This window comes from Galeopterus variegatus, unplaced genomic scaffold (genome assembly GCF_000696425.1).
Source record: "Galeopterus variegatus unplaced genomic scaffold, G_variegatus-3.0.2 Scaffold80, whole genome shotgun sequence".
Taxonomy (NCBI): domain Eukaryota; kingdom Metazoa; phylum Chordata; class Mammalia; order Dermoptera; family Cynocephalidae; genus Galeopterus; species Galeopterus variegatus.
Genome location: NW_007726191.1, coordinates 94,080 through 108,510, shown reverse-complemented (window position 1 = coordinate 108,510; position 14,431 = coordinate 94,080). Strand labels below are relative to the sequence as shown.

The 14,431-nt window shown below is 56.6% G+C and overlaps 1 protein-coding gene across 6 annotated transcripts in view; it reads right to left on the bottom strand.

Annotated features, from left to right (window-relative positions):
- Positions 1 to 305: 305 nt before the first annotated feature.
- DNM1 (dynamin 1) overlaps positions 306 to 14,431 on the bottom strand; it is a 30,032-nt gene continuing 15,906 nt past the window's right edge. The window contains exons 14-22 of one of the 6 annotated variants that reach the window (XM_008579170.1): positions 12,767 to 12,880; positions 8,877 to 8,986; positions 7,960 to 8,071; positions 7,485 to 7,496; positions 6,942 to 7,112; positions 5,329 to 5,570; positions 4,742 to 4,960; positions 2,478 to 2,514; positions 819 to 900 (exon numbers count right to left, since the gene is read on the bottom strand). In XM_008579170.1, coding sequence (XP_008577392.1) covers positions 2,493 to 2,514; positions 4,742 to 4,960; positions 5,329 to 5,570; positions 6,942 to 7,112; positions 7,485 to 7,496; positions 7,960 to 8,071; positions 8,877 to 8,986; positions 12,767 to 12,880 — 1,002 coding nt within the window. In that variant the 3' untranslated portion in view covers positions 819 to 900; positions 2,478 to 2,492. Of the gene's footprint in view, positions 905 to 1,494; positions 1,566 to 2,477; positions 2,515 to 4,741; positions 4,961 to 5,328; positions 5,571 to 6,941; positions 7,113 to 7,484; positions 7,497 to 7,959; positions 8,072 to 8,876; positions 8,987 to 12,766; positions 12,881 to 14,431 lie in introns of those variants that run through there. The other 5 variants (XM_008579178.1, XM_008579160.1, XM_008579154.1 and 2 more) reach the window with 5 other exon arrangements.

Genomic DNA, 14,431 nt, shown 5'->3' with positions numbered 1-14,431 from the left:
GAGTGCTGACTCCCGGTCTAGGCCTTTTCCATTTTGTCTGCCCTGCCCCCCTCGCCAGGCTGCATCTGGTGGCCTGTTACTCCTGTCAGCCCCTCCAAAGCACCAGACCCAGGCCCACATCCTCCCTCCAGGCTGGATTCCTGGCCTTGCCCTCTAGTGGCCAGAGCGGGGGTCACAGAATGAAGACGAGCTAAGTTTCGGGTGCTTTCCAAATGGGCCTTGGAAAGGGTGATGCTGGGTCCCTCCTAAGTTTAAACACTCCCCCTGAGCTCCACAGAGAACACAAGCCAGCAGAGGACACATTGTTCCCTGTTGTTCAGAAATAGGTTTTATTCTCAGCCAAGAGACAGCAAGACTGGTAGCAGAGAACCACACAGCTGCCAGTACAGCACCCCCATGCTTCAAGGGGGGCAGGAGAGGTGGCAGAGGAAGGCTGGCTGTCCACAGGCCGGGCATGACAGGGAGGCTCACTGGAGGTGGCACGCTTTGGAAGGGGGATGTCAGGGTGATAGCGTTCCCTTGTTGTAGGGCCACAAGACTCCACAAAGACGGCACGTTGATTGGTTTCCAACACTAGAGGTGAGGCCGGGTCAGCCATATATATGTATATATGTATATAAGTATTTATAGATATTTATAGAACAGGGTGGGAGCAATACCACAGAGGGGGTACAAGCTTTCACCAACATCACGCTGGGATGTGTCAGCTCACCACTATGACAGACTAAGTCACAAGTGAAGGGGGACGCTTTGGGGCTGGGGGAGCCACTGTCAAGTCACAAAACAGCCGTCCAGGCAGGCTTGCAAAGGGAGGTCTCCAAGGAAGAGGAGGGATCTGGTTAGAGGTCGAAGGGGGGCCTGGGGCTCTCAGGACGGGATGGACTTGCCTGACCCGATCGGCTGGCAGTTGGAGAGAAAGCAAAGAGAAAAGAGGAGAGAGAAAGAGAAGGAGAGAGCTGGTAAGGCAGAGCCGCCATGCTGTGGCAGCAGTGGGAGGGGACGGGCACAGGAAGAAGACGCAGGCGTGGGTGTGGGTGAGGTTTCTGGAAAAGAGACAGACAGGCGAGGGAAGGAAGATGGAGGGAGGAGCTGGAGCTAGGTGGGGCCGGAGCCTCACGGGCAGTCTGGGTGGAGGCTGGGGTGGCCCTCCCTCTGCCACACACGCTGGCCTCTCACACAGCACCCAGGCAGTGCACCCACAGTTCCAGACACCTGCCGGGCCCCCTCACGCTTCCCTCTTCTCTGGTCACCCTGTCTCCCAACCCACTGGCCCAGAGCCACCCCAAGCCATGGGGAGCCCCACACAACAGCCACCAGGCCTGATGGAGAAAGACAAGAGAAAGAACACTGCTTGAACCAAGAGGGTGAAGCTAGAAGGGATGGCTGGAGGGAGCACTGGAGGCCCCTCTGGGCAGTCAAAGCCCAGGAGTCCTCTGAAGGGACTCTGGGGGAGGCAGGGAAGGCAGGCAGCCAGATGCCAGTGGCCACAGACTTATAAGTCTAAGAGGGGAGCCTCAGCTGGTCGGGGGGCTGCAGGTCGCGTAGGTGAGGCTGGGCCTTTCCTGCTGGGGAAAAGCAGAAGAGCGACAGTCAATGGCCAGGGAAGAGCAACAGGCAAGCTCACTGGGCAGCACCTAGAGAAGCTGACGTGCCCAGGTCAGCAGACGCTGTCATCCCCTTGGCTGAAAAGCATCAGTCATCCCTAGGAGAAACAGGCCAAGGTGCATGAGCCCACAAGCTGACTACGGTGCTTCATCTGGGGCTGAACATGCTGTCTTCAGTTGCACACTAGCAGATGACAATACCAAGGAGGTAGGGAAGGGGGCTGTGTGTCTCTGCCTTATCTGAGATGTGTCAGGGGCTGACAGTGTATATGGGACTCCCAGGTTTTCAGAAATCATCAAGCAACCAGAGCCTTTGCCCCAGATCACTACTCACTTGCCAGCATGATAGAGGAGGTGGGACCCTGACTGTCACCCCTGCCCTGCTGCATATTTGCTTTCCAGAGTTCCCAGGCTGGGAGCTGGATGCCCTGCCCAGCAGCACGGCTCAAATCAGAGAATGGGTGTGGAGCACTCAGGATGAAGTTCGAAGGCCTCTGGCCGCCTTGGAGTTCAGCCCCACCCACAACCCACTCCAAGTTCCCAGCCCCTATACCATAAACCATGAGCTCTCTGCCCTTTCTGATGGCTCCAGAGAGCACCCACGTTGGCTTGGGTGTGGAGCCTGTCCCAAGAACCCCCAGGCTCAGCCATGGAGGCCTTGGGCAGTGGCACTGAGTCCCGAGGCTCACTGGGAAGGGAGGTGAGAGAGCCAGTTGGCACGAGGACAGAAAGAGGAAAGAGGAAGTCTGGAGCTGCAGGAGGGAGCAGGAGGGGAGCCTGGCTCTGAGGTCCCAGGTACGCCCCCAGTGTGGAGCTGGTGCAGTAGGGGGCAGACACACCGTTCATGCAGCAGGCGGAGAGGCATGTACCTACCGTGGCTGACGCTCCTCAGGGGTCACTGATAGTGATTCTGAAAGACAGCACGAAATCAACATGGCAGTTCACACGCACGGGTGGGGTAAGCCTGGGGGCAAGGGACACGCACACGCACACACCCGGGCGTGCACACACATGCTGTGAGGCCCCATGGCCTTGCGTGCACACGCTAACACACATGCCCACAAACACCACGCATACACCTCCTTCCCCCCACCTCCCAGTGCCCAGCACCCTCATTGGCCGGCACGTGCAGCACGGGCATGCAGCCACTCGGCACACAGAAGCACACGCATGGGCTGAGTCACAATACAGAAGCTCGCCCGCACACAGAAGGCATTTGCACCAGCTCCCTGCATACTCGTGCCTGGCATGCTCAGAGGACCACCGCACTGCTCCATAAGAGACGGGGCTTGCTTTCTAGGGTTCAGCTTTCATTTCTCTGCCCAAGAGCCTACCATAGCTCCCTACTATCTATAGCATTGAGCCCCCCAAAAAGTCAAACTGTTCTGTGAACTCTGAAGGCTCTCCAACCTGCCCCGCCCTAACCATAGAACTGTTCCTCATTCTAGCTGTACTACTCTCTGCTCTGGCCAGCGGCTCTCCTCAATGCATCCCACACTATACCTCTGCCCACAATGCTGCTCCCTATCTAAATGCCCTCCCGATTCCTCACCATCTGAGCCTGATCCCAATTATGCCCCAGATCTCACTGAAGTCAGGCTGCCTTGAAGAAGCTCTCCCAGACTGCTCTCTTCCCCGAGGCAGGGCCATGACTTGCCAAATGTTCCCCGTGTGTTTGCAAGACTGGAGTTAGAGCAAGTATCAAATCTTACAGTCCCATATGTCACTCCTCAGCATAGACCTGGGAATGTCAAATACCCTTAAGAGTCTGAACTCATGTTGGCAGTTAACAAAGTGTCCTATAGCCACATTTGCAGTTAACGCAGCATCCCTATGGCCACTGTCTCCCTTGATCCCCACACCAACCTTGGGAGAGAATGTTAATTATCATTTGATAGAAGGAAACGGGCCCTAGGAGGGAAAGTGACTTGCCTAAAGGCCCAGGGCGAACCAGCATCTCTGGACTCCCAGTCCAGTGCTCTTGCCCAATACCGTACTGCTGCCTTTACCCCATCTGCTTTGGTCATCAGATGACCACAGAGCAAGCCCCATCCCTGCTTCATTTTGATTTATGGAGGCTAGACCCACAGCCCTGCCCTCCAGCCATCAGGAAACATAAGCAGATGCTATTGTTCTGATATGTTCTTCAGAGAAAGTGGCCAGTGGAAACAGGGGAGTTAGATATTGGAGTGAATTTCTTTGAAAGAGGATCATAGATAAAGAAGGCAAAGCCAAAGGATGAAGTAGAATCCTTATCTCTGGAAATATCTGGGAATGGGGCAGCCTTCATGCCCTCCTGCCCCTGCCCCCACCTCCACCACACTGGTCCAGGCCAGATAGGACCAGAGGCAGTGGGAAGGAAGAAAGCGATCAGATTGCCCCAAGCCTCCAAGACCCCTTCCCCAGCTGTTTGCCTGGCCTACCCCATGCCTGGGTGCCACTCTTACACGCTCATACCCGTGTGCACGCCCACACGCACATCACACACCTTGCTGGTCACACAGTCACAGCCTGGCCTCTTCCTGGGGGCCAGAGGCCGGACACTCCAGTGGGACAACTTAAGAGTTAGGACTGGAAAATGGGGGCATTAGGGTAGCCCTGAGTGGAACTGTTTGTTTTTGTTTTTGGTGGCTGGCCAGTACAGGCATCGAACCCTGGACTTTGGTGTCATCAACACCACCCTTTTACCAACTGAGCTAACCGGCCAGCCTCTGAGTGTAACTGAACAAAATCCACACATCCAGAGAGGACCTGGGTTCAGACCCTCAGACCTGAGGTAGGCTCTCCAGGGGATGGGAGAGAAGTTGAGGAGGGAATGAAGAATGAAGGATGTAGGGGAAAGGAGGAAAAAAGCAATGAGTGAAAGGCGGCCAAGAGTGAGAAAAGAGGGAAGCGCCATGCAAGTGCTAGAAAGAAGGGGGCAGGTGGAATGAGCCCCACATCCCCCTCCCCAGAAACGACCACCTCCGGGACTCAGCGCTCCCTGGGGGTTAGGCTCTGCCAGCCCTCGGCCACATGTCCTGGGATGGAGATGGCAGGCTCTGGCTGCCAGGGCCGAAGTTCTAGAATCCGGCCCCACCTCCCTTCCGGCCACGCCCGCCCGGCGGCCTCTCCCGCCGCACTCAGCCCCCACTCACCTGGGGACCCCGGGCGGAGCACGGTTGGGGCGCGAGGGCACCTGGGGGGGAGGACCGAAGGGGTCAGGGGAAGCCCCCGGCCTGGAGGGCACGGGGGGCGCCCCCCCCAGGGCGGACCCAGCAGGCGGAGGCCCAGGAGCAGGGCCCCGCGACCCGGGCCGGGCTGGGGGCACGGCGGGGGCTCGGCGCTGCGGCGTGGGGCTGGACGTGGGCGACCTGCTGGAGACAGAGAGCCGAGGGCGAGGAGAGGAGAGAGATTGAGCGGCTCCACCCCAGCCAGAGGCTCCGCCCCCAGTCCAGTGCAGGCCCCGCCCATGCACGCAAGCCCCGCCCCACCGCGCCGCTTGGTGATTGCTGGAGCTTAAGCCCCGCCCCAGCGGCGCCAACGTTCCAGCTCCACCCGCCCCGCAGCCAGCGCTTCATGGCAAGCCCCGCCCCGCGACAAGCCCCGCCCCTCTCTAAGCTCCGCCCCTCGCTCCAAGTGGGAGCCGCCCCGGTGACGCGGGCGCGCCACTGCCCGGTCCCGGCTTTCCTCCCTCGGGCCCCGGGCTGGGGGGCTGTGGGGCCGTGGGGGCCTGCCCTGGTACCTGCGTCCGGCCGGTACGCTCTGCACCTGCAGCCAGGAGTCGTCCACGGGCGGGGGCATGGGCGTGCTGACGGTGGTCGTGTTGATGTCGCCAATGATGCTGAGCGCTTCCTTCAGCGCGTGGTACATGCGTAGCATCTCGTCGCGCCGCTGCGCCTGCTCGGCCGATTCCTCCATCAGTGTGTTCTGGTCCCCGCACGAGTACAGGTTGGCCAGCAGCTCCGAGAAGATGAATTCCTTGGTCTGCGGACAGGCGAAGAGGGGAGGGGCTGGGACCTGACGCCTGTGCCACCCTGCCCACCCCGCCTGGCCCTGCTGGGGGTGTGCGCTGGACTGGGAGTCTGGAGTTCTTTGTTTCAGACGTGGCTCCGCCATCGCCCGAACTCGGAGGTCCCTCACACTCGCACCCTTTTCTCACATGGGGACATTTGGGTCCAGAGAGGAAAAGTCATCTGTCCAAGGTCACAGATCTGGGAAGAGACTCAGACACCAGGACATCATGTCACCAGGACACCTGCCTATTGTTTTTTTGAGACTTGGTTTCCTCATATTGGTAAAATGGGTAACTACCCTTTTCAAGGACTTGCGTGCTCTAATGGACCGAAATAAGAAAGATGACAGTTTAAAATGTTCTAAGCCCTTAAGAAAGGAGAGTAACAGCTGTAAATGTGTGCCTGTAATGGGTGAAATGTGTCTCTGTCTGTAGGGCTGGGTTAACGTTCTCCTTAACGTCCCCAGGTATTACCCTGCCCAAGCTCTGGGAGATTCATGCAGAGATGATGAGGTTTTTTTAAAACCTAGGCCCAAGTCTCATTTATTTGTTATTCAAATGAGCACCTACTATGTGCCAGGCACTATGTTGTCACACACTATACATGCATTTAATCCTCAAGTCTATTATTATCCATATTTTATATATAAGGCAACAGGCTCAGAGAGGGTAGTTCATTTGCTCAAAGTCACACAGGGAATTGGTACCAAAGCCGAGATTCAAACCCAGTCTACTTTCTGGGTGGCCATGCTTTTTCACTAAGTCACAAGTTCTGGCGGTGCTGTGAGGTAAATATTTCAAAGCATGGTTTTGGGGTTCTCAAAAGATGAAGATTCCTGGCCACTCCTGGAAAACATTTAGGCATGTTTAGAACAACTTGAGTATGAGAATCTACATTTTCAACTGTAAATTTCACAAAATCTAAAACAGGTTAAGTATTTCCAGTGAAAATTTAATGTCTGAGTTGGATTTGGAAAACAGTATGAAAAAAAGTATGTAAAATATCTTAATATTTTTTAGATTGATTAAATGTCAAAAAGATAACATTTTGGATATATCGGTTTTAAAATATATACTATTAAAATAAGTTGAGTTTTTTTTGGCAGCTGGCCGGTATGCGGATCCGAACTCTTGACCTTGGTGTTTAAATTTTGTTTCTTTTTCCTTCTCTTAACATGGTTACCAGAAAATGTTCTATTCTATTGGACAGCTCTGGTCTGGACCATGCCTCCCTCCCTAGACCTGGTTCCATAGGGCTGGCCACGTCTCCCCCAGGCCCACCCGGCTGCCTGCCTCCCTAGTCCCACAGGAGCACCCTGTCCCCCATGCAGCGGTGCACGCACGTTGTTGATCATGAGGTGCATGATGGTCTTAGGCATGAGGTCCCTCACAGTCTTGTTGACAATGGCCATATACGAATCCACCAGGTTCCGGATGGTCTCCACCTGCCGTTCCAGCTGTGGGTCCATGGAGTGCATGAAGTTGTCTGAGCCATTCTCTTCGGTCTCGCTGGCCTGCCGTCAGGAATAGAAGGGCATCAGGGTGGCCAGGCCTGCGTAGCCAGGCTCCAGGCACACCAGGATCTCAGCCCCTCCAAGGGTGCCTGGAAACTGAGGCACAGAGAGAAGCAACTGGCCTGAGCACACAGACACCAGTTCCCTACATGCTCTAGAGGAATGCAGCACTCTGCCCACCCTTGTTCTTCTGAGGACCCTAGACTTCCCTCATTCAGCCTTGTCTAGGCTATAACTCTAGTGCTTAGTATTTGCCTCAGTTTCCCAATCCAGAAATTAGAACAGAACATCTCCAAGCTTCCTGCCTGAAGACCTGGCCAGAGCTGGTGCCGGGCTGGAAACACCTGGGAAGCAAGGGAGGGGCACACTCACTTTCTCCTTGTCCTGGGAGGCCCACACCAGAGCCACAGAGGCCACCACACCAGCATTACCACCGTCGCCACCACCAGGGAGCACAGCCGAAGCAGACACACACAGAGAGGAAAAAGGGAGGGACTGAGTGAATCCAGGTGCTGCACCTCAGTTCTAAGGCAACTCTAAACATTGCCACAGTGAAAGGGGAGAAAAGAGAAGGCGGTCACAAGAAACCACCATCATGTCAAGGGGGTGCAGGAAATGCCATCCGTGGCAGAGAAGGGGACACACGAAACTGCTGTTGGAGAAGGATGGGAGGACCAGAAGGCTTAACTCTGATCCCACCTCAGGGCAGGTAGTGGGGAGAACTCCTATTATTTCTGAGCCAAATAAGGGCTCAGAAATACGTCAGGACTTGGCATCACTGAGGGTGGTGCTGCAGGGCCAGCTAGTATAAGCAGCTCGCCCCTCCCCTCCTTGCCCTGCCACTCACCCCAACGCGCTCGGGGTACACGCCAGCCCTCAGGAAGGAGGCCTTCCAGCTGTCCACCTCCTCCTGTGTCTCACAGGCCAGTTCCAGCTGCCGATAATCCTTGTAGACGTTCCTGCAACACGGGGCAGGCGGTGAGGGTAGAGGAGGCAAAGCCCCACCCTCCTTAGGGGCTAAGGGCATCATGGATGGGCTTCGGGGCATCACATTTGGGGTCCAGTCCTGGCTTTCTCATTTCCCAGCTGTGTGAACCTGGCAAGTCCCTTCCTCTCTTTAAGGCCCAGTTTCCTAATCTAGAAGATGGGTCAAGAATAATTCCTGCCGCCTAGGGTTATTGTGATGATTTGGTGAAATGAGCAGTAAAATGCTCAGAAAGTGACTGAGCCCTCAATAAAAGGGACATCCACAAGACAGTGCAGCCCCCTGGCTTGGGTCTCAGATCCCCATGAGCTCCCCTCCCAGCGCTCCAGGGACTCCCTCGATGACAGCTGTATTGAACCCTCATCTCTTAGTAGAAGGGAGCCTCCTAGGGTCAGCCTTGAACTGGGAAGTGAGAAGCCTGGTTCTGCCACTGGCTCCATGGGAACCTGAGCAACACCAGAAGGAGATCAGGACTCACTAGGGCTCTTCTTTGTCCCCACTGCCTGGCAGAGTGTCTCATGCAGAGCAGGCACTAAACAAGTGACTGTGGGAGGGAGGGAGAGAGGGAGGGAAGAAGGAAAGGAAGGAGGAAGGGTAGGGGGGAGGGAAGGAAGGAAGGAGATCTTGATACAATGTCTAGCACAGAGTAGGAACTCAATAAATATTTGTCAAATGAATGGCTGGCTCGGGACTCGGGGCAGGTCCCTCTCCTCTCTAGATCTGTGTACCCACTTTCTACTGGGTGATTTGAGGCTGGCGGGGTCAAGGGCAGCAGGCACCTCTGCTCAGTGTTAAAGAGGGCAAAGATGTGCTTGCTTGACATGAAGCCCTTCTCCACGTCCCGCAGCTTGAGGTTGTCCACGGACAGCATGTATTTCTTCTCTTTCTCCTGTGGGTAGAGGTAGGAGTGATGGGTGAGGTTGGCACTGTTCTCTGCCACGCCTCACTCCCTAAGAATGCTCCGTGCTGGTGGGCGCCAGGGGCTGTGGAGTCCCAGAGTGGCCCAGGCTTCTGGGTACCAGCCCCATCCCACTGCACAGGTGCTCTCCAATAAAAGCCTGGCCATGGAGTCCTGGGCCTGCTGGGCACTGCCAGCCCCCAGTGGCATTCAAGCTGGTCCCACTGCCTCTGCATATATGCCAGAGCCCAAAGTGCTGGCAAGAGGTGGTGAGGCTGAGTGTGGGTCCCACAGTCCTGCCCCAAGCAAGTCCTGGATGCAAGCCAGGTTGGGCCTAGGCAGGGACCGCACACTCAAGCCTCTCGCCCCCGGCCTGGCCGCCTCTGACTTCATTTCCTGACTACAGAGATAGGGAAGGGGGGCCACCAGCCCAGCAGCTTCAAAGGGCTGGTTCAGCCCACTCCCCCCATCCGCCCATGTGTTAGCAATCAGGCACACAGCACAAGCCTGGAGATGGTGTGTCTGTGTGTGCAACATGTGTGTGGTTGTGTCTTTGTGCAAACACATGCAAACCCAAGTATATCTCCTATCATCGTGTGTGTGCTCATGTGACTATATTGCACAGACGTGTGTATGTGCACCTGTGTCTGGGGAGGTGCCCAACACCACTGTGTGTTAGTGTGAGCATGTTTGTATGTCAATGCAGATGTGTGCACACTTCGTGGATGTGTGTGGCAATTGTGAATGCATGCGTGTTTGCATGAACGTGCCTGGAGGACTTGTACTGTGGGTATATATATTTCCCTGCATACAGTCTGTGCAATGGGCTGTATAGGTCTGGTTTATCTATAGTTGTCTGGGAGAAGTTCTACACATCTGTGGACAGGGATGTGGGGTGTAGGCTCATGTACACATATGTGTATGCTTGGTGTGGGCTGATGTGTCTGTAGGCTGCTGTGTTTGAGGGGAGAGGTCCAGGGATGTGGGGAGGAGGTACCCCAGGCAGGGGCTCTGGGAGGAGGGGAGGCGTTTCTGCTGTGTTGACCCACTTGGCCACCCAACACCACAGGACCTATGAGGGGGTCTGTGTGGGTTTCAGGGACTCAGAGAGCTTGGGCATGTGCCTGGCCTAGGATCTTACGTAGGGGACTAGGTTTAGGGGGACCTTGCTTCCCCATCCTGCAGTCACTCTGCCCACTCTCCTTGCCCCCACCCACACCCGCCTGGCCCATGCAGCTGCATAAAGCCTTCTTTATGCCAGGCGGGTGGCCGGGAGCCTCAGAGGGCGGCAGGGGGAGGAGAGGAGGAAGTTGCACACACGGCCAGGGAACATCTGGAACCGTTCGAGGGAGGCCCCGCCACCACCCGCCCTGTGCTTCGGGGTTGGACACTAGGTAGGAGCAGCCTCCTCCCCCCACCCCTCCCTTCCTGCTGGCCGGCCCCCTACTCAGGCCCCTCCTTCCCAGCCCGGGCTCCTGCTCACCCCTGCCACGTCAAAGAAGGCAGAAGGGGAGTCGGGAGCAGAGAGGGGACCACGGGCTGGCTGGGCTGGGGCTGGGGGGACACTGGGGCTGGGGGGACCTCGGATCTCAAGGGGATGGGGCCGAAACTCCCACCGGATGGACACTGCTGCCTGGATGGACCAGAGGACACCTCCACTCCGTCTACCCAGTGTTTAGACTATCTGTTCAGGACTCCCAAATTGTACAGTAGTCTGCACATTGGTTAGGCTGGGCTGGGTTAGACCATCGGCACCGCCGCTGGAGAGCTGGACCGATCCCCACCTGCCAACCCAGAACTGGAGCCTGGAGCTGGGGCAGGGGGTTTGGGGGGCACAGGGTGGGCTGGGAGGAGGCCGCAGAGGGATGGGGGACTGGTGGCAACAGCAGTGGGGATGGGGGGAGGGCGGCAGAGGAAGACTGAGAAGATGGGGGGATCATCGGGGTCTGGGGTTGTGGGCAGCTGCCTGTCTGTGCAGAGGGCCTCCCTCACCCCAAAGACCAGAGGGCTGGCGGCTGGGTGGAGGAGGTGGACAAACCACCCTCCCCCCAGCCAGACCACTTGCATGTCCCCAGCAGTCCTAGTGCAAAAATCCACTCACCCAACACACATGCACCTCCGACACCCACACCCTCACAACTCCGACACATACCAAATTTTAAATCTCATATCCATGTCCCCAAACAGACATGCACATTACAAGTGCACACGTGTGCACGCACACACATACACCCTCACAATGGAGCACTCCCCTCCCCCATCCTCACATCCTTAACAGATACACATATTCTCAAATATCCCACCTTCGCCCTCCATCCTCCAGCCCGCTCCCCCCACACCTACATTTACACCCCCAGTGTAGGCACACACGCTGAGAATCACACCTCGAGCACATACATGCTGCCCCCAAACACACACGCAGACCCTCAAATTCCAAGCACACCTAGATGCTTACATTCCAAACACACTCTCCTACAAAACACCCACACACAACACTCACAAGCCACACTCACACGCACACAGGTACCCCCACCTCCTAGCCCTCACTGCATGCGCCCCACCACGTACACGACTCAGAGCTGGTTTCCACACACAACTAAACTCAAATGTACACACAAAGCTCACTAAAGGCCCACACACCCAAGTAAGGGGACACTCGTCCTGCCCCCCACCCCCAGCATGGTCAGTTTTGGGCCCTCAGCCCTAGGTCACAGCCCCCTGGTCCTGTGATGAACCCAACAGAAGACCACCAGACCCATGGGGGCATCTAGGGAGCCTGCCAGGGTGACAGCACAGGAAGCAACCCCCACACCTTTGCCCCATGCCACCTCACACTCCATCCTTTCCAGGGGGCCCCCGTGCTCGGGAGAAGCCAGCGTTGGGTAATGAGGTCCAGATGGCTTGGCGCCCCTGCCAATGACGACAGAGGGCCCCGCCCAAGGTAGGAGGTGGGGTCCCTGCCCAGGACAGAGTTGGAGGAGACAGGGACCAAGGAGGGGGCTTGGAGACTATAGTCACTGGCCCCTACGCTCAGCTCGTTGCCCCTTGAGAGCCCCCTATCCTCCAACAGCCCCCTCAAGAAGGAGAGAGTCCCTTCCCCCACTCTTTGGCCAGCTGGAGTTCATTACCACAAGCCCCCCCCAACCCTCCCCATTCTCTCTGGTCACCTCTGGAATCCAGATGTGGAAGCCAAACAGACTCATTCTTAAAGGAGACCAGCATCAGGGGAGGGAGGTGGCAGCGGGCTTCCGCATACCCTGGTGGCCGGGGAAGGGTTTTGTGTGGTGGCTGTGCAGGGCACCATCAGTCCTTGCTCTGTGGCCTGGAGGCACCCTAGGTATCTCCCTTGGACTGCAGGGGTTTAGGGGACTGGGGTGCAGGGGTTAACCGGGTGTCTGGCAGCTGGACTCGTGTGTGTCATGGGCCTGTGGGGCCATGGAGGCGGCGGCACGCCCTGGAGCAGGAAAACAGGAAGGCTGCAGGCCGGCAGGGTCAGGGAGGGGCACTAGCACCCCTGCCCACCCTCTCCAGGGCACTCAGCCCCAAGCCCCTCAGTTCTGCCACCTTCTCCTTCCAACCTGGGTGGGAGGGCACCTCCCCCTGGGCACTCAGGATTGCCTACCTCTGATCCTTGTATCCCACCCACCTCCATCCATGAATCTTTGATGGGACTTCTAAAACCCCTGTTCTGTGGTCCAAGCCACTCTAAGGGTCTGAGCTTGACTCTGGCCACCAGACCGGCCCCTTGACAACCAGTGTCCCTTTACTCACCTCGTCATCCTTGTACCAGGACAGGTTCTCAGCAGTCAGCACAAACCAGTACTCCTTGGAACCCCCCTTCATGATGCCAATATTATTGATGGTCAGCCAGCCCTTCCGGATGACCTGGAGGGTGAGGGGGCAGGGTCAGTGGGTGGGGGCCAGGCGTACCTATGGAGGATGGGGTGGGCAAAGAGAGGCATTCAAAAGCCCACCCCTCCCCCAACTCTCAGAGGCCTGGCAGGTTGGGGATGGTGGGGGCTAGACCTGCCCTGGTTTGAACCACAAGTGGAAAGAGTAGAAAACAGAGGAAGGCAGAGGTCAGCTCAGGTTAAAGAGTCCTTTGACAGGCAGGGCTGTCTGAGTAAGGGACTGGCAGCCTGGTAGGGAGCGAGCTTCTCATTGCCAAAAGTGTGCAAGCAGAGTTTATGTGGCTGATTGGGCAAGACACGTCGGGGTGTCTTTTCAGTTTAAGGTCTGATCTATTCTGAGACTTGTTTCTGACCTCAGGGACTTTGTGCCTGCTGCCATTGCTTCTGCCTAGAAAGCGCTTTTCCTCCCTTTCTGCCTGGAAAATACTAGTCACCCTTGGGTATCAGCTCAGAATTCACATTCTCAGGCAGGCCCTCCCTGGCCCCCAATAGAAATCAAGATCCCCATAATAATCTTTGATCATTCTCTTAAGTCTTCTTCTGTAACAATGACAGATTCTTAATCAATTTCTCTCTGTGTATGTATGTGTGTGTGTGTGTGTGTGATTATACATTCTCCCCTGCTAAACCGTAAACTCTTTTGTTCACTAATACATCCCCTCACCCTGCAGAGTGCTTGGCAGACAGTGAGCAGTCAATAAATACTTGTGGCAAGAGAAAATGAATACTATATGAATATGATTCTAAGAGTCTTTGGCCCCAGGCCCCCTGAGGCAGAGACATGAATTACCCAGGCCCTTCCTCCAGGGGAGAGCTCAGAGTAATATGCAAAGGACCCTTTTCACAGCAGGAAGCAGCTGTCTCCAGAACTGTCCTGAGCCATCACCACAGACCAGGGCCTGTGGATCCTACTCCAAGGGCAGAGTCACTGCCCAGCCCCGGTGGTGGGTCAGACTGAGAGGACAAGGGAACTGTGTCTGCTCCCTCCCCCAGCTCCCATCCCCAGCTTCTTCTCTGAGCATCCAGAAAAGACCAAGGAAGCAGGGGCTGGCTGCAAAGCCCTCTGGGTCCAGGCTTGCTTCTGAGGCCCTCAAAGCCCCGCTTCCCCATTTCTGGTTTCCCTGAGCACCCTGCTGAGAACCCAAGGCACACAGCTAATCAGCAGCTGAGCTGAGGGGACACTACAGCTGCCTTCGCCAGTTAACAGGGACACAGAATCAAAAATCCCTAGATCCTTCCCCCATCCTGTCCTGGTCAGGCAAGGATCCCCTCAGTGTCTTGTCACCATCTTTGGACGCGTCCTCTCTCTGTCCCAGGATCTGACCAGGAGATCTAGCCCTGTTCCCTGACCTGACTTGCAGCCTTCATCCTCCCCTCAGCCATTCCCAGCCCTGATTCATCCCTGCTCATCCAGAGCCTCCCTCTGGAGCATCTGCACCAGGGACCTCCTGCTCCCCCAAATCCCACCCTGGGGCTCTCAGGCCTTAGCTGGGCCCTGCCTGCAGGCCCAGGTCTCCATGGAGCA